Source organism: Oncorhynchus mykiss, chromosome 7 (assembly GCF_057628025.1).
Source record: "Oncorhynchus mykiss isolate SJ-2025 chromosome 7, ASM5762802v1, whole genome shotgun sequence".
Classification (NCBI taxonomy): domain Eukaryota; kingdom Metazoa; phylum Chordata; class Actinopteri; order Salmoniformes; family Salmonidae; genus Oncorhynchus; species Oncorhynchus mykiss.
This window is the reverse complement of record NC_143028.1, coordinates 38,281,208-38,308,973: the sequence shown is the minus strand read 5'-3', so window position 1 is coordinate 38,308,973 and position 27,766 is coordinate 38,281,208. Positions and strand designations below refer to the sequence as shown.

The window sequence follows — 27,766 nt, the reverse complement described above, 5'->3', positions numbered from 1 at the left end:
CATTCGGCTAGTCCGTTAAGCCTGTGGCTGGCCCAGCCCCGGCTGATTCCAGGAGGCTGGCCGGCTCCACCCTAACTGATACTAAACCAGGAGCACCGCTCCACTCTACAGCCATCATCATGGCTGCTTCGAGCCCCCGACCAGGCAGATATATATCAGCCTCTGTGGGTGAGGAATAGCTAACACCGTAATGAGTTAAGTTTCAGAATGATCTACATAATTTATTTCTCCCCCCCCCCCCCCAAGGAGACTTGTGTAGCATTAATTAATATCAGGCATCGTCCCAGTGAGGGATTCATTTGGGATGCGTGTCTCTTAATTCAAGCTGAGCTTTGATTGTTGGCGCCCATGTAATTTGAGAAGTAGAAGAAGCCAGTCTGCTGTTACCGGGTAGATTAGGCCCGGTCCTGGTAGCTTTCAGTGTGTAGACTGACATCTAGTCACAGATATAGCAGTTTATTTCCTCCCAAGGTTTCATTTTTAAAACAAGTGTATTTTGACAGGAAATGGGACTTGACACCAAAGGATGACGTTGTACCATGCTACGAAGGTCCCTGTTTGGTCTTTCTCACAATGGCACAGCCATTGTGGCTATGACATGCTCTCTGCTCAAAGACACGAGACCTCTTCACTTTTTAATGTGATTTAAAAAGTGGGGAAAAAATGAAATCCCTTATCTCTAACCCCAAATTTCTCTCTCTCTCTCCCCACAGAACTCAATACGGCACAATCTGTCATTGAACAAGTGTTTTCTCAAAGTGCCTCGCTCCAAAGACGACCCGGGAAAGGTAAGACGACCGTGTTTCATTCAAACCCAACATACAGAGATGACTGAACGTAGCGGAAATAAGCGGCTGGTGTCCACAGACAGACCTACTAGTCTAGACTCACTCTTTGCAAGTAGTCCTCCATTATGATCTAATGCTGTCTGCATGAGGAACATGTTTGCTGTGAACGCCTGCCAGTGTGCTCTGACAGTCTGGAAATGCATGGCACGCTCGTAATCTATTTTGAACATTCCACCCCCACAAAATTGCATGTCAAATGTAAAGACCATGTTTTTGCTTTTTAGACCTGCGGGCAGACTAAGTACGAAGATGTGATAATAAGTCACTGTCCTTGTGAGAATAGTCCAAAATAAGGCCTTAGTCAGTGCATTTCGAGTAACGCTACAAAAGTGCCTCTCGGGCTGGGTTATGAGGAGAAAAGCCCTCAGATCAGAGAGGGAGGCCATGCTGACACATACAGCACCTGCCTCTCCCGCCCCATCTAAGGCCGGCAGGGACTGCTGCTATGACACCACCAGCTCCCATACCAGCCTGTTTTACCACACAATCGCTCCCATCTCTCGCCCTGTCCCTTGTCTTACTAGTATCTCTCACTGCGCTTTGTTTCTCACGTGGTTGGACCATGTGGGCCTATATTTAGTGTATCCTGGTTATGTGAATTGGTCGAACCATATGTAAGAGTTTTTGTCTGGTGAACAGGCACATGAACAGGCACAAAGTGGCTTGAAGAGCTACGCCAAGCTATGTACTGTAGAGGTTGGGGACTGAATGCTAATTTCATGTTTTGCTGTAATCCTCTGATATTGACACTCCTGGGAGCTGCACTAAATACAAAATAATCTATTGCTGTGAGTCCCATTCCAAATGCATGGCCAACTTAATTTGGAATTTTCCTCACCCCCCCCAAGACAACTTCAAAGAAGTGCTAGCCTCTAGATAGGTTCCATCAGTATTGTAATGTGGCAGGGATATGAGCAGTGCTGGTCGGATGAGATAGGAGAGCACCGTGTCTACCTCTGAGATGGAGAGCGAGATGACATGCGTGGCGTGCACCTTCACCGTGGGGGGGGGGGGGGGGTAAAAGTGCTGTTACGGCTCCCACTGCAGAGACCTATTTATTTCACGTGTTAACCGGTTAGGAATGCTAAATGTGCACCGTGATTAAAAAAAATAGGTTGACATACAATACTGTAGGAAAATCACCAGCCTCTGAGAGAAACAGGTCATCAGGGCTTCTGGTGGAATCATCACATGTCCATGGCATTTTGTGTAGAGACTACATGGATGGTAGAGCTTAGTTTTCCTTACATTTGTAGCTTACATTATGGACAGACATTCTTGCTTTGCCGGCTTCACTATGATGCCGTGCATTTGTGATTTATTTAAGAAGTCTCTTCCCCCGTCGAGTCTCGAGGGGCGTGTGGAGAAATGCAGAAACTCCCCAAGGGTTTGTGCTTAAAGATTATATATTTTTTGCCTAATTAAAAGAAACGCCGCCCGTCTCTCCACCGGCGCAGTGAGTCTGAGTCTACCAAGAGCTCTAATTGAAACAGTTAACCCCAAAATCCTCATACATCTAGCAGTGAACCAGATGCTTTGATCAAAACACGCAGCTCAGGCAGCTCACCTTCAGGCGTCCTTAGACGTTTCTCTGTCCATTACTCTCAGCCTCTTGCAGTGAAGACCAACATCGCCAAATATACCAACAATGGAATTGGGCTACAGAACAGTGAGGAATAATGGGATTTATACTCACATATACAGTTGAGTCTGACGTTTACATACTCCTTAGCCAAATACATTTTAAACTCAGTTTTTCACAATTCCTGACATTTAAAAAAAGTCCCTGTCTCAGGTCAGTTAGGATCACCACTTATTTTAAGAATGTGAAATGTCAGAATAATAGTAGAGAATTATTTATTTCTGCTTTTATTTCTTTCATCACATTCAGTGGGTCAGAAGTTTACATACATTCAATTAGTATTTGGTAACATTGCCTTTAAATTGTTTAACTTGGGTCAAACGTTTCGGGTAGCCTTCCACAAGCTTCCCACAATAAGTTGGGTGAAGTTTGGCCCATTCCTCCTGACAGAGCTGGTACAGTGCCTTGCGAAAGTATTCGGCCCCCTTGAACTTTGCGACCTTTTGCCACATTTCAGGCTTCAAACATAAAGATATAAAACTGTATTTTTTTGTGAAGAATCAACAACAAGTGGGACACAATCATGAAGTGGAACGACATTTATTGGATATTTCAAACTTTTTTAACAAATCAAAAACTGAAAAATTGGGCGTGCAAAATTATTCAGCCCCTTTACTTTCAGTGCAGCAAACTTTCTCCAGAAGTTCAGTGAGGATCTCTGAATGATCCAATGTTGACCTAAATGACTAATGATGATAAATACAATCCACCTGTGTGTAATCAAGTCTCCGTATAAATGCACCTGCACTGTGATAGTCTCAGAGGTCCGTTAAAAGCGCAGAGAGCATCATGAAGAACAAGGAACACACCAGGCAGGTCCGAGATACTGTTGTGAAGAAGTTTAAAGCCGGATTTGGATACAAAAATATTTCCCAAGCTTTAAACATCCCAAGGAGCACTGTGCAAGCGATAATATTGAAATGGAAGGAGTATCAGACCACTGCAAATCTACCAAGACCTGGCCGTCCCTCTAAACTTTCAGCTCATACAAGGAGAAGACTGATCAGAGATGCAGCCAAGAGGCCCGTGATCACTCTGGATGAACTGCAGAGATCTACAGCTGAGGTGGGAGACTCTGTCCATAGGACAACAATCAGTTATATATTGCACAAATCTGGCCTTTATGGAAGAGTGGCAAGAAGAAAGCCATTTCTTAAAGATATCCATAAAAAGTGTCGTTTAAAGTTTGCCACAAGCCACCTGGGAGACACACCAAACATGTGGAAGAAGGTGCTCTGGTCAGATGAAACCAAAATGTAACTTTTTGGCAACAATGCAAAACGTTATGTTTGGCGTGAAAGCAACACAGCTGAACACACCATCCCCACTGTCAAACATGGTGGTGGCAGCATCATGGTTTGGGCCTGCTTTTCTTCAGCAGGAACAGGGAAGATGGTTAAAATTGATGGGAAGATGGATGGAGCCAAATACAGGACCATTCTGGAAGAAAACCTGATGGAGTCTGCAAAAGACCTGAGACTGGGACGGAGATTTGTCTTCCAACAAGACAATGATCCAAAACATAAAGCAAAATCTACAATGGAATGGTTCAAAAATAAACATATCCAGGTGTTAGAATGGCCAAGTCAAAGTCCAGACCTGAATCCAATCGAGAATCTGTGGAAAGAACTGAAAACTGCTGTTCACAAATGCTCTCCATCAACCTCACTGAGCTCGAGCTGTTTTGCAAGGAGGAATGGGAAAAATGTCAGTCTCTCGATGTGCAAAACTGATAGAGACATACCCCAAGCGACTTACAGCTGTAATCGCAGCAAAAGGTGGCGCTACAAAGTATTAACTTAAGGGGGCTGAATAATTTTGCACGCCCAATTTTTCAGTTTTTGATTTGTTAAAGTTTGAAATATCCAATAAATGTCGTTCCACTTCATGATTGTGTCCCACTTGTTGTTGATTCTTCACAAAAAAATACAGTTTTATATCTTTATGTTTGAAGCCTGAAATGTGGCAAAAGGTCGCAAAGTTCAAGGGGGCCGAATACTTTCGCAAGGCACTGTATAACTAGATTAGTAGATCTCCTTGCTCGCACACGCTTTTTCAGTTCTGCCCACACATTTTCTATAGGATTGAGGTCAGGGTGTTGTGATGGCCACTCCAATACCTTGACTTTGTTGTCCTTAAGCCATTTTGCCACAACTTTGGAAGTATGCTTGGGGTCATTGTCCATTTGGAAGACCCATTTGCGACCAAGCTTTAGCTTCCTGACTGATGTCTTGAGATGCTGCTTCAATTCATCCACAGAATTTTCCTGCCTCATGATGCCATCTATTTTGTGACGAGCACCAATCCCTCCCGCAGCAAAGCACCCCCACAACATGATGTTGGGATGGTGTTCTTCGGCTTGCAAGCCTCACCCTTTCCTCCAAACATAGCGATGGTCATTATGGCTGAACAGTTTTATTTTTGTTTCATCAGACCAGGAAAGTGCGATCTTTGTCCCCATGTGCAGTTGCAAACTGTAGTCTGGCTTTTTTTCTTGCGGTTTTGGAGCAGTGGCTTTTTCCTTGCTGGGCGGCCTTTCAGGTTGTCGATTATAGATACTTGTATAACTGTTTCCTCCAGCATCTTCACAAGGTCCTTTGCTGTTGTTCTAGGATTGATTTTCACTTTTCGCACCAAAGTACGTTCATCTCTAGGAGACAGAACGCGTCTCCTGAGCGGTATGACGGCTGCGTGATCCCATGGTGTTTATACTTGCGTACTATTGTTTGTATAGATGAACGTGGGACCTTCAGGCGTTTGGAAATTGCTCCCAAGGATGAACCGGACTTGTGGAGGTCTGCAATTTTTATTTTTTAGGTCTTGGCTAGTTTCTTTAGCTTTTTCCCATGATGTCAAGCAGAGAGGCACCGAGTTTGAAGATAGGCCTTGAAATACATCCACAGGTACACTTCCAATTGACTCAAATTATGTTAATTAGCCTATCGGAAGCTTCTAAAGCCATGGCATAATTTTCTGGAATTTTCGAAGTGGTTTAAAGGCACAGTCAACTTGGTGTACATAAACTTCTGACCCATTGGAATTGTGATACAGTGAATTATAAGTGAAATAATCTGTCTGTAAACAATTGTTGGAAAAATGACTTGTGTCATGCACAAAGTAGATGTCCTAACCGACTTGTCAAAACTATAGTTTTAACAAGAAATTTGTGGAGTGGTTGAAAAATGAGTTTTAATGACTCCAACCTAAGTGTATGTAAACTTCTGACTTCTATATGTATAATATTACCGCTTAATTGTCTCTGGTTAATTTCCATTGTGAATTATTCTCCCTCTGAGGGAAACACTAATTGACCTCGAGCTTCAAAAAATATGAAAACATATTTTCTCAACATTGTGTTGTTTTAGCAGTGGGGTTAAAGTTGCAGCGTTTCAAAATGAAAGCTCGGAGAGAAACACAGGACCGTGCTTTAGATGGCAGTAGTATCGTGACGAGTATGAACTGGGGCCTACTGCGGGACACGTGTTGTATGGATGCCTTTAGACACAGGTTGTTGCAACAGCACTTTCTCTTCTGTTGTCTAGACTGACAATTTCTCTGTAAATATCAATTATTCTCTCTGCTAAGGAAGTCATTTTAAAGGTCCTGATCTCACTTCCCCGGACAATTGTGAATGATTCTATCAGGAGTAATAGAAAATATATTTTTTTAAATCACAACTTGTAATGGCCTGGGGGTGAGAATCTCATTTTAACCACTGTAAGCAGTGATGCTTGTGGCTTCAGGGAGGAATTGCCATTGAAAAATGAATTAAATGTGTCTGAATGCAGAGATAAATAATACAGCCACGGGGTGGAGTTGTGTGGAGCTGCAGCCTCCGAGCCAGCAGGTCTATTCTCTCCTTGATTAGCTGGGCTCAGACATGGAACAGAAACCCAAAGCGCTGCTCCCGCGCCTGACGACAGCAGGCCAGCTACAGTTGGATACACTAGCACTGCTTCAGGAGGGGTTTACCAGTTCAACAGCCCCAGTCTCTAACTAACGAGCACCAAAGACAAAGGGAAGCCTTGACACGAAACACAGCTCCCTCCAATTACAAACAAAACCCACGTACACACTTAATACCCACACAGGATTACTTTTTTTTGTTTTTTGTGTAGATTGTGTTTTGCTAGCATTTTGTCAAAGCACTAATGTGGCAGTACCAAAGAAAAGTCAGATTTTACTCTTTGTCCTGAGATGGAAAGCCATATGTCCATTGCTAACATTCCTGTGGTGCCAGGCAAGGCTTTGTCTGTTCTGTTCTTTACTGCGGTGCTCAATGGTCCTCCCCCCCCCCCACAGGGCTCCTACTGGGCCATCGACACCAACCCAAAGGAAGACGCCTTGCCCACACGGCCGAAGAAGAGGCCACGGTCCGGAGAGAGGGTAAGTCCCCCAGACAACACACCATGATTCTTTGTCTACAGTTGTAGATACCCTCACTTAACACATGCCATTATTTACATACACTACATGACCAAAAGTATGTGGACACCTGCTTGTCAAACACCTCATTCCAAAATCACGGGCATTAATATGGAGTTGGTCCCCTCCCTTTGCTGCTCTTCTGGGAAGCATTTCCACTAGATGTTGGAACATTGCTAGAGGGACTTGCTTCCATTCAGCCACGCACATTAGTGAGGACAGGCACTGATGTTGGAAGATTAGGCCTGGCTCAGTCAGCATTCCAATTCATCCCACAGGAGTTAGATGGGGTTGAGGTAAGGGCTCTGTGCAGGCCAGTCAAGTTCTTCCACACTGATCTCGACAAACCATTTCTGTATGGACCTTGCTTTGTGCATGGGTAATTGTCATGCTGAAACAGGAAAGAGCCTTCCCCAAACTGATGCCACAAAGTTGGAAGTACAGAATTGTATGCTGTTGTGTTCATTTCCCTTCACTGGAACTAAAGGGCGTAGCCCAAACCATGAAAAATAGCACCAGACCATTATTCCTACAATGCATTGGGACAGGTAGCCTTCTCCTGGTGTCTGCCAGATTCAGCCGTCGCACTGCCACGTGTGATTCATCACTCCAGAAAATGCATTTCCAGAATGCAATGGCGGCGAGCTTGACACCACGCCAGCCGAATTTTGGCATTGCGCATGGTGATCTTAAGCTTGTGTGTGGCTGCTTGGCCATGGAAACCCATTTCGTGAAGCTTCCGACTAACAGTTATTGTGCTCACGTTGCTTCCAGAGGCAGTTTGGAACTCGGTAGTGAGTGTTGCAACCAAGGACAGGCTTTTTTTTTTTTTTTTTCGTTCTTCAGTGCTCGGCAGTTCTGTGAGCTTGTGTGGCCTACCACTTTGCGGTTGGGCCTAATACTTAACAGTAACAGCACTTGCAGTTGACCAGGGCAGCTCTAGCAGGGCAGGAATGTAACAACGGTGCCACGTTGAGTCACTGAGCTCTTCAGTAAGGCCATTCTACTGCCAATGTTTGTCTATGGAGATTGCATGTCTGTGTGCAGATTTTTATTTATTTATACACCTGTCTGGAACGGGTGTGGCTGAAATAGCTGGATCCACTAATGTGAAGGGGTGTCCACATACTTTTGTGTGTATGTATGTATGTATGTATGTATATATATGTATATATATGTATATATATAACATCAATTGATGTCCTCTGGCTGGTTATTCTGAGTGGGAGCGTTTGTCTTTTAATTATGCATGAGTCGTGTCCAGTGTAATATACTGGTTTAGTCAACTGCCCAGATTGACCTGGCTACGAGGCATCCATCCCTTCCTCCCTGGCTACTGCAGTCTGGCCTCCCCTGTGTGGCCCGCCATAGGCTACAAGAAGACATGTGGGGCTTCGGTTGAAACACTGAGACGAAGACACAAAGAATCAGTGGAAAGGCAAACCCACTCACTCCGTTAACCACCCACGTGTGTGTGTGTGTCGATCTGCGGTTGTAAGATAGGGAGAGGGATAGAGCAACGCACATTCCATACATGTGTGACACAGTGTAAATGAGCTTAAATATAGTAATTGTTGTGTAATTCAAAAGCATGACATGCACAGTGTTTACTCAAGTTTGTACATGTATGTTGTTGGTATGACACGTGCACGCCATCCTCCCCTACAGTTTTGACTGGCTGCCTACAAGGCATCCCATTTAAGTCCTCCGACATTAGAAATGGTGAAATCTCATTTATGTTTATCATGAATTAAAAATGGTATTGTTGCCAGCCAATCCTCTTACAGTAAGCAGTTTTGGGAGACAGGCGTGGTGGAGTTATCTCCCTCCGACCGAGCCGTGCAGGGAGCAATGGGGGCTGTGCTCTTCTCTCCATCTCCTCTGGAAATATTTCCGATGTGACCTAAATAAAGGTGTTGCTCCTTTTTGTTGTTTTATAAATGGTCCTGGTGTATTTTCCATACTGGAGATCTGCATCCCTCCCTATTGCCTGGAAGGAAAACTAGCTTCCCAACAAACACTGGAACATGAGTGTTAGGACCTTTACCTCCACCTATGGCTTGAGGTCCTGTATCATTCTGATAATTAGTTTAGAATGTTTTTTGTTTTTTTGTGCTCCTTTATTTGATAATTAGCTAAGAGTGTTTATTTTTGGTCTCCCTCCTCCAGGCTTCCACACCGTACAGCCTGGAGTCGGAGTCTTTGGGAATGGACTGTATGATCTCTGGAAGTGCCTCTCCAACGCTGGCAATCAACACTGTGACGAACAAGGTACCTACCCAGCATGCACCTGCACACACTGCACCGCCCTGACCCTCCCTCCCCTACACCCAACCACCCACAGCTTATTCCCCCCCCTGAGAGTAGCACTCAACTGGGATAAACACACACATACACACATTTACAGATTCTTTCCAGTACATCTCACACTAACGCCCAGCTGCAATGCAGCACAAGAAGCACTGTATACAAAAGTACTGTAGTGGTGAGTGTGCGAGTGGAGTTGAGCGGTCAGAAATCCACCCTCGTTGCTCAGACCGGTCAATGTCCTTTTCCTCCTCCTCCGCAAAAAAAATAAATAAAAATGCTGCTCCAAATGTTCTCAAATTTTGGGTTTAAAATATAATTTAAGTCACTCCTTCAACCATTTGGTTTTGAAGTTGGCTATCATAACAATCGTCAACATTTCAACATGTTGTAGGGCAGGCTATTCAACAAGGATCTATCTACCTGATGTGTAAAAAATATATATCATTTTTTTTAAATCAATTGATAATCGGATACTTCAGTTGCCGTGGTGCTCACATTTGACAGTTGATGGACAGTTACAAACTCAGACTCCTCTTTAACAATAGCCTATATAGAAATCAAAACATCTCCGTGCTGCTGCGTCGGCTCATTGGTTGTCTTGCCATCAATAACACAGGCCGTGTGACCTATTTCTCAGTCGACTCACGTCAACATCTCTGCGCATTAGTGGTGGGTTAGGCTAAATAAATACAACGGGAGGCCCTGGCTTTTTAAAAGAACCGTGATGAAGGAAATGAAGCAAAATGCTGGGCAGAGCCCAGAGCTCGTGGCTGAGTGGTACCGGAGAAAAATTGGAGTGGGGGGGAAGGTCGAGCCAAACATTTTTTTAAAAATCCGCTCCAGCCAAATTAGGCACGCTTCATTCCGCTCACACACACAGCACCACAACAAGGGATTACTCGTACTATGCAATACGGTATCGATACTTGGACGTTCTGCAATATGATCGACCCTACACAGACTTTGCAATGTGATACTCTACACACTAGGGTTGGGGTCAATTCAGGAAGTACACTGACATTTCTAATTTCCATGAAGAGAATGTCGAATTGGAATTTGGTTTACTTGTTGAGGAGCAATGGAACTGACCCCAACCCCACTGCCGACACACCTGGAAGTTGATGCCCAGTCCTTCTCTGTCCATCAAGTGTGGTTGGGGACATTACCCTCTCTGCTGTAGGGGTGTGTGTGGGTGGGGCCGATACTGCAGAGATGTTGAGAAACCCCAGGGACTGCAAGCTGATGGCTCTGAGTGTGCGGTTCACTCTGGAATTGAAATAGGCTTTTTAACCTTAAGCCCTCTCCTCTGGGCCCAGTGGGGGCAGCTCTCTGGAGTACTTTTAAAAAGCCTGCAAGACGCTTATTAATTTACTGCAGCAGGCACAAAAAAAGACGGGGTTTAATATAAATGGGGGGGGGGGGAGGGGGTGCTTGTAAAATCAGTGTGCAGTTAAAGGAGTCTTGTTTGTGTGAGTGGCTGCCTGTTGTCTTGGGGTGGGTGGTGATGGGGCACTGTAAACACACACACACACACACACGCGTCTGTCTTTCCTCCTCTCATCTCAACAAATAAGCACTTGTCATTGATTTGCCGGGGTTTCGAACCTCAGTTGGGCATTTTAACACGGACGTCCTCCATAGAATAACAAAAGTTAGATTTCACACATGCTAAGAATCATGAGCAGGAAAACAAAACAAATCTTCTGAACATGCCCGCTCCAGGCAAGGTTACAGCAGGGCTGTGTGTGAGGATGTTATTATGTGTCTTTTTGTTCTCCTGCTTGTAACTGTTGCTATGGTAAAGCAAAGATCAAGTGGATAGGAGAAATAGCAGCAGCAGATCGGAGCCCTGCTCTTGCCAGAGAGCTCGTTTCTCATTGTAGTACACTGTAAATACACAACTGGCCACGCCTCTTTCAGTGTGCTGTGCCAAACCACAGGAATTTGCTCTCTCTCTCAAATTCCCGCCTTCTCTGAGGTCAATGTGAGGTTGTCAGGACTACAGAACCAATGAGTGTTTCCCCCACGATCCCTCAGACATTTCTCAAGTAGCCCTCTTCCTCTCTCATTCCCCCTCAAACAAACACACATTATTTCTCTATTCTGAGGTAGCTGTTTGCAGTGGCGTGAATGAGACGGAAGTCAGGCACTAGTGTGATAAAGGAAGGCGGATTGTAGAAGACGTGTGTTTACCGAGGAAATGTCTTGCCCTGTGCTTTGCTTCTCTCCCTACTTAAATCCCATGAAGAGGGATTATGAGGAACACTGGCTGGCATTGTCAGCGACACCTGGGTGAATCTCGCTTTGATTTCATAATCCGTGTCTCATGCTCCAGATTAGACTCGTGTAAAAGATACTCCTGGCTTTTTACCTAATTCATGGCTAAGACTATCACACACACTGACTCGCTACCACCAAACACGCATCAGGATTTATTGTTGAGGGAGTTGCTGCGCATGTGGGGTGAGCAGTGTGTGTGAGCTGCGGGTGGGGGGGGGGGGGGTGTGTGTGTTTATGTATGTGTGTGTGTGTGTGGTGGGGGTGTTGGAGTGAGGTGAGCTGGGGGGTGTGTTGGGGTGAGCTGGGGGGTGTGTTGGGGTGAGCTGTGTGTGTTGGGGTGAGCTGTGTGTGTTGGGGTGAGCTGTGTGTGGGTGTGTGTGTCGGGTGAGCTGTTTGGTTGTTTGTGTGGAGAACAGTGCATGTGTGTGCGACATGATGACATTGGGTGTCTGTGACTGTGTGTCGTACATGCTCAAGTGGGCGACTTGACTCCCGGGTCTCTGGGGTCTGTTTAAAACCACAGAGCAGTGAGGTTTGGAAATCATCACACTTTATGGATGAGGAGAGTAAAAATAGATTTATGGCGAGCAGCTTAAGGCTAAAAGCCTCTTTTATGACTTCATTACACATACCATTTATATTTCTGCAGCGCACTGAGTTTGATCAGCATTGTAGTGCTGATTCTCAGACGTGCCTAAGCCCTCAGTCTTAGCCGCTCATTGAGTTCCCCGTTCACGCTAATGAACACTGGAGCCCAGCCCACACTGAGTGGTGGAAGGCTAGAGTCGACTAATGAGCTTCTCTTGCATCCCCTTCCCCCACCCCACACACAATACAATACAATACTGGATTCAATGCTCTCTCTTCTGGCTGTTGTCATTAAAGCACAACATTTGTGTCATTCTCTAGCTGAGAAAGTGAGAGCTTAGAATGACAGACGGCTCAAACTGAGTTTAGAGTGCTCCGTGTCGGTGTCTGTGCTCAGACTGGCGACATAACAATAAGGACAGCAGCCCCATCTGGGTTTTAATGTTTGTTTTCTTTCATAATAGATCAATACTTTGAGCGTTTAGTTTGATTCAGCTTTCCTGTTTTTGAGATTTTCTGGGTTTTCACTTTTGTGACTTCCATTGTGCCCGTCATGCTCAATCACGCACAAGTACTGGAGAGCAGTCAGGCCTGGACTTCCCTCTGGCCTCAGAAGGCAAAGCAGCCATGTCCTGCTGTTGTGTGTTAGACAGAGGGCGCTATAGAGAGGGCGCAGGCAGGCCACAGCCACTTGGCCCAAGGGCTGTGTGTCTCATTGTGCAGAGCACAGAGCCCAGCCTTGTTCCACTCAGCCTGATGAGCAGGCAGCCCCGACCGGCCACTGGGCAAGACTCGGATTCATCACCAGCACCATCCAGGCTGAGGCTGCCAAGATCTGCATGGTTTGTCACACCAGTGTTTCCCCAAGTTTTTTTTTCAGTTGCGGTGGCATAGTTAGTGGGAGGAGGGTTTAGAGGCCTTCTTGGATGCAGAGACAAAATGTTGCTGCTTCTAAGGCAAATGTCCTGCAATTCTACACATTTTGCCATGGCTTATGCCTTGTTCTAATGTTTGAGTCACTCAGATGGCATAACAAAATCAATGGCCACGCCATTTTTGGAATTTCTGATTTTCTCGTTTTTATTTTGGTGATTGTTAGTTCTCAAAGATGATCTTATTAACAAAATATGTCCATTTATCTTTTCTACTTACTTTGTATCTGTTTTAGTCGTTTACGTTTCCACTGAAAATATTATACCATCCAAAGTTTAGTGTTTTTTTTATTGTAAAAACAACAACGTTGCAGTGGTGTCCACGATGCGTTTGAGGGGAAACCCTGCACACACACCAGCCAGCAGCATCCCACATAGCTGCCATTCCACACTATGGAAAAAGCTGAATGCAACTGCTATTCTCTCCGGATCTCATTATATTCATTACCAGATTGTTTCTACCACCAATGCTACTTATTTGCGGTCTGTTGTGTTATGCCACAATACACTTTTCCCCCCTTAGCAAAACCTTTTTCAGATGATGATAATGAAGTGTTCTGAAGTGCTCTGGCTGCTTGCGTCGCTGTATTGAAAGGTCAGGGTCTCGGTTGCGCCGAAGACCTTTTGTTGGTTGTCCCAAACCGATTTGCGCACTGTGAGCAGATGGGTCTGACACGGCCAGTAGTGTGACCTTTAGTAAAGAAGGGGGCGGTCCCACTTTACCTACCCAGAGAGAAGAGCCTTTACCTGGACACTCATTCAGAAGGGACCCCTGGGGCTCTGCTGGCTGTGTAGCCTCCGTAAAGGTGTTCCAGGCCAGCCAACATTTCAGTTCAGAGAAAACGCTCTGCAGTAATGACAAGTGATAACATCCAGTACACAACAGCTTTACGCACACACAGTTATCGAATTCCTAGACACACACACACACACACACACACACACACACACACACACACACACACACACACACACACCAAATTCAGTTTGTTACGGAACCAAACTGATTTGCATGCATTTTTACTGTCAGAAGGATAATGATTATAGATGGCATGCAGTCATTACGTAAAAACCCTGTTGGTGAATCTCCAGGATGTGTGGTATGCAAGAAAAGCTAATGCAGTGCCTTCATCTTATTTCAGGTGGCATTATACAACCCAGATCAGGATGGGAGTGACAGCCCAAGAAGCAGCCTTAACAACAGCCTGTCTGACCAGAGTCTGGCCTCAGTCAATCTAAACAGTGTTGGCAGCGTGCACAGCTACACACCGGTAAGACGTTGCACTGCGACCTCTAACCACAGTGCTACACACTTCTCAGACCAAGCACCACAAACGACGACAAGATTCCAGCTACACACAATTTAGACCATGTACATGGCATTCGGAAAGTATTCAGACCCCTTGACTTGACCCCACCCCTTGACCCTTATTCTAAAATGGATTAAATCATGTTGGTTCCCTCATCAATCTACATAAAATAACCCATAATGACAAAGTGAAAACAGGTTTAAATTTTTTTTTTTGCAAATATATAGAAAACATTTTAAAAAACAATACCTAAATTACATAAGAATTCAGACCCTTTGCTATGAGACTTGATATTGAGCTCAGCTGCATCCTGTTTCCAATGATCATCCTTAATGTTTCTACAACTTGATTGTAGTCCACCTGGGGTAAATTAAATTCATTGGACATGATTTGAAAAGGCACACACCTGTCTATATAAGGTCCCACAGTTGACAGTGCATGTCAGAGCAAAAACCAAGCCGTGAGGCCGAAGGAATTGTCCGTTGAGCTCCGAAACAGGATTTTATTGAGGCACAGATCTGGGGAAGGGTACCAAAACATTTTCTGCAGCCTTGAAGGTCCCCAAGAACACAGTGGCCTCCATTCTTAAATGGAAGAAGTTTGGAACCACCAAGACTCTTCATAGAGCTGGCCGCCCGGCCGAACTGAGCAATCGGGGGAGTAGGGCCTTGGTCAGGGAGGTGACCAAGAACCCGGTGGTCACTCTGACAGAACTCCAGAGTTCCTCTGTGGAGATGGGAGAACCTTTCAGAAGGATAACCATCTCTGCAGCAGTCCACCAATCAGGCCTTTATGGTAGAGTGGCCAGATGGAAGCCACTCCTCAGTAAAAGGCACATGGCAGCCAGCTTAGAGTTTTCCAAAAGGCACCTACATTTTATCAGTGCTTCAACAAAGTACTGAGTTCATTTATCTAACCTGCAGAGCTTGAGAGGATCTGTAGAGAAGAATGGGAGAAACTCTCCAAATATACAGGTGTGCCAAGCTTGTAGCGTCATACCCAAGAAGACTTGAGGCTGTAATCACTGCCAAAGGTGCTTCAACAAAGTACTGAGTAAAGGGTCTGAATACTTATGTAAATGTGATGGTTGCAAAAAAATGTTTACCTGTTTTTGCTTTGTCATTATGGGGTATTGTGTGTAGATTGGGGGGGAGAAAAACGATGTAATCCATTTTAGAATAAGACGTAACGTAACAAAATTCGGAAAGAGTTAAGGGGTCTGAATACGTTCCGAATGCACAGTATATCAACCTCTAACCACAGTGCCCCGGGCTAAGCACGAGCTAAGACCAAAGAAACACCACATTTCGCTGCCACTGTATCACAGCTAGACATATAGTAATATAGACTATACATGTCAATCTGTAATCACACTGACAACCATATACTTCTAAGACTGAGATCCTAAAACCGCAACTGTCTGCTTCACCACTAGACATAGTCATTTAGACCGTGCATGCCGATCCCTAACCTCACTATCACAGAGTTACATAGCGGTTAGTTAGCTGAAAGCCTGGAACTTTAACACAGTGAAGCAGCTCCACTCTGAGGGCCGTGCCCCTGACCAGGGGGGAGGGTTAAGGGAAAGAGAGATCTGTACACGTTCTTGGAGAGCTGCTGCCTGTGATGTCCTCCCACCAGAGATGCCCCCTTCTTTGGTGTGGTCCTCCCGCTTCCCAGGGTGCTCTCTGCTCCAGGCTCTCTGCATCGATCTGTTCAGACTGATGGATGTTTCTCCAGTGCTGCTGAGACCAGTCTCTTCTTATTACTGCCTCACTTCAGCCAGCCACACTGACTGAATTCTATAGTAAGGCAATCTATACCGTAGCCCACGAGTAAGGCTTCAAAGCCTTTGCTGTTGTAAATAACGTGGCCTCCAACATACATTAATTGAAGGAGTCTCCCTAGCGATAGAGTAGTGATGGCTCAATTATTAGTGTCCTTCAAATGTTAAACCTGGTATGGCTTGAAAGCTACCTCTGTGATGTGGAGTTAAATCATGAAGACTCATTTTGTGTCCTCAGTTATAGAATAGTGGTGACTCCATGTTAGTGTTCTTCTCATGATGAACTTCATTAGACAGTGTTGCTAGAGCGCAACATTGCCTGCACTCTCATACACCCGCAGATAAAAATCGACCCCCAGGCATATGCTGGACATGACTAAAATGAATGGTTATTTGTACAAGGCTTTGGTATTGATTTTTTTTGTTGTTTTGTTTTAAATACATTTTGCCGGCCATCTGAGTTATTGGCTTTGTGTTCGTGTTGGCTACTATTTGAGATGAGGCTGCAAGCAGCGATTTAAGACTGTCAAAGGCAAGTCGCCGATAGGTTGAAGAATGAACACTGATATTTAGCTGCTTATACATGTCCATTATGTCTTTAGAAGTTTGATTAGCTTAGTGGACTGGACTAAGATATATAGATCTATATGCCTAGATCTGTTGCACTAAATGGAGAAACATGTTTTGCGTGAAATGTTTCAGTGTCTCTCTTGTTCTCCGGCAGATCTATGTGCAGATATCCGTCGATGTCTGAGAAGTATGTTTCCCAGTCGAGAGAGTCAGTTTTGACGGTGTAATCAGCACTCTTCAACAGTTACAGTGAAAGTTGTAGTCTGTCTGGAATAGGTTTGTATTGTGGTTAGTTTTAGACTGAGGTGTGACCGCTAGCTTGTTCTGAATGACTGAAATAAGAGCCCTCAGGTTCTAAGCAGAGCAGAATAGGTTTAATTCACGGCTCCCAAATCTTTTATCTCTCCTCTTTCTCCTGCTCTCTCTTCCTCCCCAGGTGACTAACCATCAAGAGTCGGTGTCTCAGTCCATGAGCCTCCAGCAGCCGCCCCAGCCCCAGTACAGTATGCCAGAGAGGGACAAGCAACTCCTCTTCTCCGACTTTGAAGATCTCAGTGCCTCCTTCCGCAGCCTTTACAAGTCTGTCTTTGAGCAGTCCTTCAGCCAACAGGGTGAGTCAAGAAGGGTTACACATCAGGTACTGTAGTGGACAAATTTGTGCACAAGAGGCCAGGATGATTCTATGGCCTTTTTGTTTTGCACTAAACAGTTGGTGGAAGGAGAGTGGAATTGGCACTAATTAGGTTAAGTGGGTTGGATGAGTCGGGATTCGATAGACAGTAGCTCTAGTGCAAATCCATATGGCTGTTTACACGGTCTACATGCTAAATCCTCTGGCCTCATTCCCAATGCGAATGCACGATAGAGTGAAGAGTTCATAGCAGAATAATGCCGTTTTGTAAACGTGTAGATGCAGCTTTGTTACTCTGCCTGTCATCTCGTATATCTTTACGGTGTTTTATACTTTTATTCTTTTTTTTCAGACGATCACAAGATTGCAGCATCAAACCCTCTGTCTGTTGACGCAATTTCCATAACAATGATATTCATAATGGTGTAGGCCCATCGCACAGGGTCGGATTAAGTGTGGCACTCCAAAAGCCTGTCAGCCCTTTAGAACGGAATGCTTTTTGTTTGTAATCTGATTGACTGATGAACAAAAAGCACTTGACAAGCGGGTTATGGGCAAACGCCGACAAAGCTTTTTCTTGTATAACCTACTTTCACAAATCAAATGCATTTCATGCTAATGTTTTCAAAAGTGTTCCTCTCCCTTAATCTATCATCTAGGTTTCATTAGTTTAAAGTTGTTACCTTTTTTTTTTTACATTTTATATATGCATAAAAGTGAAATCTCTTAGTCAGACAAGCCCTTGCAATTAAAAAGTGTAAATATGCGAGCGAGAGGATTTCACACCCTGGTGCTGTAGACAGTGAGCTAATTCACTGGCTTTGATAATAGGTAATGAGCTCGCATTGTTATTCTGGGGCTGCGCGCTAATTGCTTTCTGTATTTCCCTGGTTGGACAATGGGCTTTCTGTACCGATAAGAGATGTACCTTTGTCACCCCTGCAGTGAGTGTTCTGGGGGCGATTGCGGCAGGGCAGGAGTCGGCTCTAAAAGCACTCCAGTGAAATAGGTTTTACCGTGCCAAAGCCGTGATGGACCAGGGCCTCTTAAGAACCGCTCCCCCTACACTCAGATTATTGCTGTTGGATGTGCAGATGTTCGCGCTCCAGTCGTGCTTGTTTTTCAAAATAGTGCGGCAACACAGTGTCAAAAGAATTGCAGGGTTCGGAAGAAGAAATGCCCCGGCTCTCTGTGGTTTTCAGAAGCTCTGCCGCCGCTGACTCATTCCTTTCAGCTGCTCGTTCAAAATGGCAGCTGTGTCGTCAAGTGTAGTGCTCCTTGAAGGGAATCCCAGATCCACTGATTGCATGATGATGTTGTCGTCGTTAACTTGAATGGGTGCTTTTACAACTGAAACCTACAAGCCCCCTTGGTGTTAATGACTTACCTGCAATATTTAAGTGGTTTCTTGTAGTTTGTTGCATTGTATGTTTTATATCAAATAATGACTTTGTTGAAGCACAGAGTAATAGGTATGACTGTGTATATGGACCTCCAGGTTTGATGGGCATGCCGACGGAGTCGTCCCAGCAGACCCATACCGCCTGCTCCTATCAGCACTCCCCCAGTGGCACAATCAGCACCCAGAACAGCCTGACAAACAACCACTCCAGCAGTGGTGGCCAGGTGCCCCTGTCCCACCCTCCCCAGCTCCCTGGCCAGAACACCCACCCGGGCCACGGCTCGCCCCACACACAGCACCTCTCCCAGCACGGCCAGCATGGCCCACACAACCAACATGGCCAACACGGCCAACACACCCAGCACCCACAGCACCCTCCACACTCTCAGCATGGGCAGCACCCCTCACATGCCCAGCACCCGCAGCAGCACACGCCGCACCCCTCCCAACACGCACAGCACACCCCGCATCCCTCCCAACATGCCCAGCAGCACGGCCAGCACCCCTCCCAGCAGCACGGCCAGCACCCCTCCCAGCAGCAGCACCAGAGCCTGGCTCACCAGCCCCATCCTGCCCAGCAACAGATGGCCTGCAACACAGGTAAGACCTGCCTCTTTCCTCTGCACCACACACACATTCAGATGCATTCAGAGATAACCCAGTGAGACACAGCTGGACCTGGCTACCTCAGTATTTATTCTGCATTAAGTACAGAGACCTGATTTTGGTCAACAGACAGTAAATTATCATCTGATTTATGCGGTTTGCTGTAATGAGAACAAAGCAAATGCTGCATCCAGACAGTACCTCTGGAGCCCTGCAACCTTTTCAGAGGGAACCGACTCCACCCCGTGGCCAAAGTAGAGTACTGTTGCAAAAGAAAAACACAAAAAATGCTGATTCCTCTCCAGCCTCTAAAAATCAATCTGTGCTCCTCTCTGTGTTTGCAGGTCTGCCCTCTGACTGGTACCCCAATCTGGACGCACTGAAAGAGAGCTGCCGTATTGCCAGCAGTTATAACTGGGCTGATGTCGACCTCTCACCTTTTCAAGGTGCGGCCATGAAGGATTGTGAATGCAGTTCCATTGCATTGGCATATCCAACTTAAGCCTCAATAAGCTAACTAATTATACACTTGTCTTTATTTTTATTATTCTTATTGTCAACCTGTGGTATTTTTTTTTTTTTTTTACCAACATTTCAAAAGCTGTTTATTGTGATTACGAGTCATTTTATCCAAATTATTTCATGCCATAATGCCTGTGATGAGCACCAACAGGCAAGTTTATTGGAGCTCTTTTGTTGGTGTGCTGAAGTGTTGCCAATCAAGGGTTTCATTTGAAGGAGCTCTTCAATTAAAGAACGCTGCCTTCAAGTTTAATTACCAAATGCAGTGTTGCTCAGCAGGTCACAGAGTTGATCCAATTACCAATGTTATTTTATTTGTTACATGCACCGAATGCAAGTGTAGATTTGACTGTGAAATGCTTACTTACGAGCGCTTTCCCAACAATGCAGTTAACAATGAATAACATTTGCAAATGGATAAAGAAAATAGTAACCCAATAAAATCACAATAACGAGGCTATGTATAAGGAGTACCAGTCCCGAGTGAGGTAGCTGGGGTGACTTGAGGTAATATCTACATGTAGGTTAGGTGATTGATTGAAGTATGACATGACAGTGATGTACTGGGCCGTATGCACTACCCTCTGTAGCGTCTTGCGGTTGGATGCCGAGCAGTTGCAATACAAGGCAGTGATGCAGCCGGTCAAGATGCTCTAAATGGTGCTGCCGGATACATTTGAGGATCTGAGGGCCCATGCCAAATATTTTCAGACTCCTGAGGGGTAAGAGGCGTTGTCGTACCCTCTTCACGACTATGTTGGTGTGTTTGGACCACGATGGGTCCTTAGTCCGTCTCCAATACAGCCCTGTCAATGTGAATGGGGGAGTGCTTGGCCCTCCGTTTCCTGTAGTCTCCAATCAGCTCTTTTGTCTTGCTGAAGTTGAGGAAGAGGCTGTTGTCCTGGCACTACACTGCCAGGTCTCTGACCTCCTCCAAGTAGGCTGTCTCGTTGTCGGTCATCAAGCCTACAACAGTCATGTCGTCTGCAAACTTAATGATTGTGTTGAAGTCGTGTGCAGCCATGTAGGCGTGGGTGAACAGGGAGTACAGGACGGGGCTAAGCACGCACCCCCGAGGGGCCCCTTGTTGAGGATCAGTGTGGCGGATGTATTTTTGCCTACCCTCACCACCTGTGGGGGCGGCCCATCAGTAAGTCCAATATACAAATGCAGAGGGAGGTTGTTTAATCCCAGGGTCCTTGACTTGGAGGACACTAGAGTGTTGAACGCTGAGCTGTGAACATAATTCTCACGGAGGTGTTCCCTTTGTCCAGGTGGGAAAGGGCAGTGTGGATTGCAATAGAGATGGCATTATCTGTGGATCTGTTGGGGCGGTATGCGAATTGGAGTGGGTCTACGGTGTCTGGGATGATGGTGTTTGTGAGCCATGACCAGCCTTTCAAAAAAAAATTCCCCATGGCTACAGATGTGAGTGCTACGGGGCCATAGATGGGTTACATTGGCATTCTTGGGCACAGGGACTATAGTTTGAAGTCCTGCCACATCCGACGAGCGTTCGAGTACGGATGTTGCCTGTAATCCATGGCATCTGATTGGGATACAGTGTCTTCAGAAAGTATTCAGACCCCTTGACTTAGAAAAAAAAAACTATCACATTTACATAAGCATTCAGACCCTTTACTCAGTACTTTGTTGAAGCACATCAAATCTATTTTTATTGTCACTTACACATGGTTAGCAGATGTTAATGCGGGTGTAGCGAAATGCTTGTACGTTTGGCAGCAATTACAGCAACGAGTCTTCTTGGGGATGACGCAATAAGCTTAGCACACCAGTATTTTGGATGTTTCTCCCATTCTTCTCTGCAGATCCTCTCAAGCGCTGTCAGGAAGGGATGGGGAGCATTGCTGCACAGCTATTTTCAGGTCTCCAGAGATGTTCGATCGAGTTCAGGTCCAGGCTCTGGCTGGCTCAAGGACATTCAGAGACTTGTCCCGAAGCCACTCCTTTGTTGTCTTGGCTGTGTGCTTAGGGTTGTTGTCCTGTTGGAAGGTGATTCTTTGCCCCAACTCTGGAGTAGGTTTTCATCAAGGATCTCTGTACTTGGTGCCAGGTTTCCTCCAGACGTAACGCTTGGGTTTCAGGCCAAATAGTTCAATCTTGGTTTCATCAGACCAGAGAATATTGTTTCTCATGGTCTGAGAGTCTTTAGGTGCCTTTTGGCAAACTCCAAGTGGGCTATCATGTGGCTTTTACTGAAAAGTGGCTTCCATCTGGCCACTATACCATAAAGGCCTGTTTGTTGGAGTTCTGGAAGGTTCTCACATCTCCACAGATGAACTCTGGAGCTCTGTCAGAGAGACCACTGGGTTATTGGTTACCTCCCTGACTAAGGCCCTACTCCCCTGATTGCTTAGGTTGGCCAGCTCTAGGAAGAGTCTTGGTGGTTCCAAACTTCTTCCATTTAAGAATGATGGAGGACACTGTGTTCTTGGACCATCAATGCTGCAGAAATTTGTTGGTACCCTTCCCCAGATCTGTGCCTCGACACAATCCTGCCTCTGGAGTTCTACGGACAATTCTTTCGACCTCATGGCTTGGTTTTTGCTCTGACATGCACTGTCAACTGTGGGATCTTAGATCGACAGGTGTGCCTTTCCAAATCATGTCTAGTCAATTGAATTTACCACTGGTGGACTCTAATCAAGTTGTAGAAACATCTCAAGGATGATAATGAAGCGGATACATTTGAGGATCTTTTTTTTTTTTACATAAACTTATCTACACCCTCTTGACCTTTTTTTAATGTGGTGTGATTTTTAGAACTCCACTGTTGTCACTGCAGTGACTGGCAGCTAGTACTACTGATATGGTTTGACTGGTGTGCTGCAGAGGTGGCTATGTCTGGCTTTTTTCCTTGGCTGATGTTGCATTTGGGTCTGAACCCGTGCAGGACTGAAGGAGAGCATGAGACAAGCGGAGCTGAACAACTGGTCTCTGGAGCCCACGCAGATCGCTGACCTCTGCTCGTCTATCAACCAGTTCTTCACCCGCACTGGTGTCATTCAGCCACAGGGGGCAGTGCAGCCGCCGCCCGTACCCGTATGCCATGGCTCCATGCACCCCAACAAGCCCAGCCAGCACATCACCACAGGTCAGTGACCCTCACCCACATCCTAGCTCACACTATTATTGCATTTAGCATTTCAGACCACTCCCATTATCAGGACATTGACGACATGTTCCTCTTATGTGAACTTACATTGCAATAACGCTGGGGATGAGGAGGATTGTTTAAGCTAGCGCATACATTATTTTGGGATTATGGTATTTCAGTGAAGTTGGTCTTTCTCTCCACAGGAAATCTCTACATGGACTCCAGACAGAGCATGTCTATGATGGGGCCCCCAGGGTACCCCCACATGACAGGTACAGTACAGCTGCAGTCCCCATTCAAATAATCACTAAACTAGGTCTCAGCCAAGGGCATGGTCTCAACAGTACACTAGGTATCCATCAAACCTGTCCTTCCACATTAAACAAGCACTAGGAAAAAAAAAACACCTTGACGGGTCCTTTCCCCATTTGACTATTATTTCAAAACAATTATTTGACCTTTATTTAACTAGGCAAGTCAGTTAAGAACAACTTCTTAATTACGATGGCGGCCTACCCCGGCCAAACCCTAACCCGGATGATGCTGGGCCAGTGGGCCTCCCAATCACGTCCGGTTGTGATACAGCCTGGAATCGAACCAGGGTGTCTGTAGTGAGGCCTCTAGCACTGAGATGCAGTGCCTTAGTCCGCTTCGCCACTCGGAAGCCCAAAACGACTCATTTAACCAATGATGCTTCTACTGTGTATATGTAGTATGCCCTCATTCCCCTTCTCTCCCCCTCTTAGGACCCCATGCGCAGATGAACCAGCAGCACATGATCCCTCCCAGAAACTTCCAGATGCACCGCATGCCAGCAGATGACATCCAGGATGACTTTGACTGGGACTCCATTGTCTAACGTTAGATGTTCTGCCCCTAACGAGGAGCTTCCAGGAGGTGCAGAGGAGATGAGTGTATGAGGAAGAAGCCAGGCTGAGCTGTACGCTCACAGTAAAAGGAGACGGAACTGTTGTTGGTGGGATACAGAACCATAGAACAGGTGTCACTTTCGGAGGAGAGAGCAAGAGAGAGAGACTTCAGAGTCCTGACATTTTTACAAACAAAAACAAAACCTACAAAAAAAAAAAAAGTGTTACTTTGAAGACAATCATATTTAGTAAAACATGTTTAAAGTGGTGGCTTATGTGCTTGTCTTGACGAGGCAAGTAGCACACGTTCATGTCAAAACACATGCTCCAGCCTTCATCCCTTGGCCAGCCCTCTCCGGCCAGCCTCCTTCGCCCCCCTCCCCCCCTCCCAGCCAGCAGCTATCCAAAGTCCCCCCCAGGTCCGTCCGTAACTGTTGTGTGATTTTGAGCGACCTTTTTCGGCTTGTTATCCTTCTCGTGTTGACTTTAGGCCTCAGCTGCTTCTTGGATGAGTTTCTCTCTTTTTCGTTGTTCTTTTATGGAAAACGCAGGCAGCCTTTTTGAGTAACGTGATGGTGCTTGTTGGTCACCTTGTGGGTGGACGATGGATCCCCAATGGTGGGTTTATTGGTAGTGAGGTTAGGTTTACAGTAGCTAAGGTTACGTTATGACCAGGGTGTTTTGCATTGAACTCTGCTTGATATAAAGATCACAGATGCTTCATCATAGAGTAATCCATCCAGTTGTCCTTTAACCAACCCATCTGGTCCATAAAAAAAAAAAAGAAAAGCTAATTGTGGAAATTCAGCAACATTACCGGCAGTATTTGTGGTTTTGTCTATTCTGTCAACAATGTATCATACCTTTTTAAATCTCCAATACTCCAACAAGACTGAAAAAGATGCATGAGTGGGTGACTGTAAGAAATCCAGACCTCCTTTTCACCTTCTGTCCTTTGTTTGACTTATTGAATAATACTTAAGACTGCAAGTACAGTCTCATTCTCAATCACTACATCCTTTCACTAGTCATACACAATGAATTTGAGTACATGTGTGCGCCCTATTGTCTGTAGGTGTCTCTTCACCTATTACATTCTGTGCACATGCTGCACAAAGAACTGTAGGATATCTCCCTGTTCTCTTCTGATGCAGGAAATGACAGGCTAACTTCATTTTTCAGTCGTGAGGTCTACTACAAGCCATGCAGTAGGAATGTTCTTCATTCAGATGCTATACATCTGAATCAGTATCGATCTCCCCCAATATCTTCTTTGCTGTGACCCAGTCAGACTTGCACTGCAAGGCAGAGAATATGCTGTAATACAATCATGAACAATAAAATAAAAAACAATGGGAATGTGGTGTGTGTGTGTGAGAGTGTGTGATTTTAATGTAATTTTAGGGCTATGATTGTTTGCTGCAATCATCTGCATATGCTATCAATGAGCACAAAACAGATGCACAAAAACAGAAAAATGAACGGTTAGAGGCAGAGATGCATTTTTTTAGGCAGGGTTTCTTATTCAGAGAAATGAGCACTTTCTGGTCAACAGCCAAGGGGGGGGGAGAGAGAGGAGAAAAAAATGGGTGGGAGACTAGTAGTGCTGGAAACACTCCTGTTCACCTGTCATGTCCCGTAGTGGCTACTGAATCGGACTTGTCCTGAACCCTCAACATGGTTGCTTGCGCAACCTATAAGGGAGCTTGGGCTGAGTCTAGCACAGTCCAGCTTACCTTTTCACTTTGTTTCTTTCACTACGGATTACCGAGATAAACTAAACGTTCACTGTTGCCCCCCCCCTCCCCCTTTAGACAAACTTTAGCTTGGGTTGGATTTTGTTTCTCTCCATTGCTTTTTTTTTGTGTGTGTGTGTGATCTAACGACAATCGCGACAAGGTTTGTAGTATCACATTAACACAGCTGAGCCCAGACACCTTTTGTCTGTTGTAACAGTTAGTATACATGTGTAGATACTGTGTGGCTGTCCTTTTTGAAACAGGTTGCAGAAGACATAAGTGGGAAAGCTTGGATGGAACTAGAGCTTTTCACAAAAACCTATACTGCCAGGCGTGTCTGCAAGGTTGTACAGATCTTTTGCCAGCCAGTTCACTCTGTAAATGGTTCATACTACCCATTTTGTTCTGATATTTTAGGCTAATTGTTTTTTGCTTTTCCTCTGTCTTTATCCATCATGTCTTGCTACTTCTACCTTTTCCTGTAGCTGGTTTTGGGTTAGATTCCCAAATGTTCCTTGTATTTTAAACAACCGTTGTGTGTGTGTGTGGCTCGCTCATGTTCTTGCCTGTGGATACCCATTGAGTGTTTAGGCTTTGTTTATTGGCCCAAATCAGTCAGTCATTTAAAGGGATACTGAGGGATTCGGACAATTGTTTTTCTACTTACCCAGAGTCCGATGAACTCGCGGATCCCCTTTTTTATGTCTCTACGTGCAGTATAAAGGAAGTTGGAGGTAGTTCGCAAGCCTCTGTTAGCACATTGACTGGAAGTCTGCAGGTACGCTAGAGTATGGGTAAGTAGAAAAATGGTTTAATTGCCAGAATCTCATAGTATCCCTTTAAAACAGTCAGAATGCTCATTCAGTTAAAATGCCAAGGTTACTTCAGATTCTCAACCATTGAGTCCTTCATTAGTGAACAATGAATACTTTATGAAGTAGTAGTGATCGTGAATTTACCATTTGACTGCTAGATAAGGTCAGCGTGGGTCCTGTAGACTCTATTGAGACTGACCCAAGGAATGGGTGTTAGAATGTGGATCTAAATGTGATAGGGAAGTCTTGGCAGCCCATGGTTGGCAGGGCATGTTTGGTATGTTGCATTTCATCACTGGTAATGATGAGGGCACTAATGGAAAAACACTAGAGGACCGTCAAAGGGTATGTAGTTGTTAACCCACCCCCCACAGCGCAAAGAGGAGATGGGAAGGGCGGGGAAGAGCTCATAGATGTGATGCGCGTTAACGAGTAAGGGAAAGACTATGACTGGGTCATGTTTATGCATCACCCTCTTTACTGAGTCTGTGTGTCTGTCCGTGTGAGAGAGTACATTTTGTTTGAAAAGACTAACTCAATTTTTAAAATACCACTGGAGATGTACCTGCCAGAGAGATTACTATGATATCAAAAAAAATAAAAAAATAAGCCTTGTTACATGGGAGAACTGCCAACAAGTACTGCTGATTGAGGCCTATTTTATTCAGTGCTGGTGTGTTGTGCTTCTTGTAAATACATGTATTTTCAATCATCCCTATTTCCTCTTGGGGGTGGGGCATCAAGGCAAGGGAGGGACTTACTCATGAGAGGAGGGGAAAAGAATAGAGTATTTTGTTATTGTCCAATCAGAGGGTGACACAGTATGTATATATCTATATTGTATATATGTGATGAAAATGGTTGGCTTTTTGTGTGACACTACCTTTTACCTGTACTATGGTTCTACATTCAGTGTTTCAATGTTGATAATGTTTGTTTTTCTGTTTTTTGATTTTTGTCTTGTCATTTCTTGTATTTGTTTTCATTTTGTCCTTTTTTTGGTTATTGCACGGTTTATTACTTTTGCTGTCCAATGAGGTGACACAGCTACTCTTTGTATTGGTTTAGTGCTGTAAAATAACTCCAGTGTTATTAGAATTGTCTATCCCACCCCCATCCCCAATATGCATGAATGGCACTTAAAGAAATAAAATATGTTAACTTCACTGTGGAATGGTGTGGTGTTTGTCATATTTTGTATGTATTTGAACGAGTTATATGAAGCAAACGTGTGCTACAGTGAATTATCCTGTGCATGATTTACTATTTTGAACAGTAGAAGTAGCTGCCATCAGTCACAAATGAGTTTTGCAGTCTATTTCAACTAATAGTTGTGCGTAGTGGAATTGCACTTTCTATGTGCACTGTGTAAA

The 27,766-nt window shown here is 45.0% G+C and overlaps 1 protein-coding gene across 2 annotated transcripts in view; it reads left to right on the top strand.

Annotated features, from left to right (window-relative positions):
* Positions 1-27,564, top strand: part of LOC110527824 (forkhead box protein J3) — a 92,130-nt gene extending 64,566 nt beyond the window's left edge. For both annotated transcript variants that reach the window (XM_021609355.3, XM_090240891.1), the window contains exons 3-12: positions 714-788; positions 6,793-6,876; positions 9,085-9,186; positions 14,168-14,296; positions 17,128-17,302; positions 18,821-19,324; positions 19,675-19,776; positions 22,767-22,967; positions 23,174-23,242; positions 23,717-27,564. In XM_021609355.3, the coding sequence (XP_021465030.1) occupies positions 714-788; positions 6,793-6,876; positions 9,085-9,186; positions 14,168-14,296; positions 17,128-17,302; positions 18,821-19,324; positions 19,675-19,776; positions 22,767-22,967; positions 23,174-23,242; positions 23,717-23,829 (1,554 nt within the window). In that variant the 3' untranslated portion in view covers positions 23,830-27,564. The remainder of the gene's footprint in view (positions 1-713; positions 789-6,792; positions 6,877-9,084; positions 9,187-14,167; positions 14,297-17,127; positions 17,303-18,820; positions 19,325-19,674; positions 19,777-22,766; positions 22,968-23,173; positions 23,243-23,716) is intronic.
* Positions 27,565-27,766: the final 202 nt, after the last annotated feature.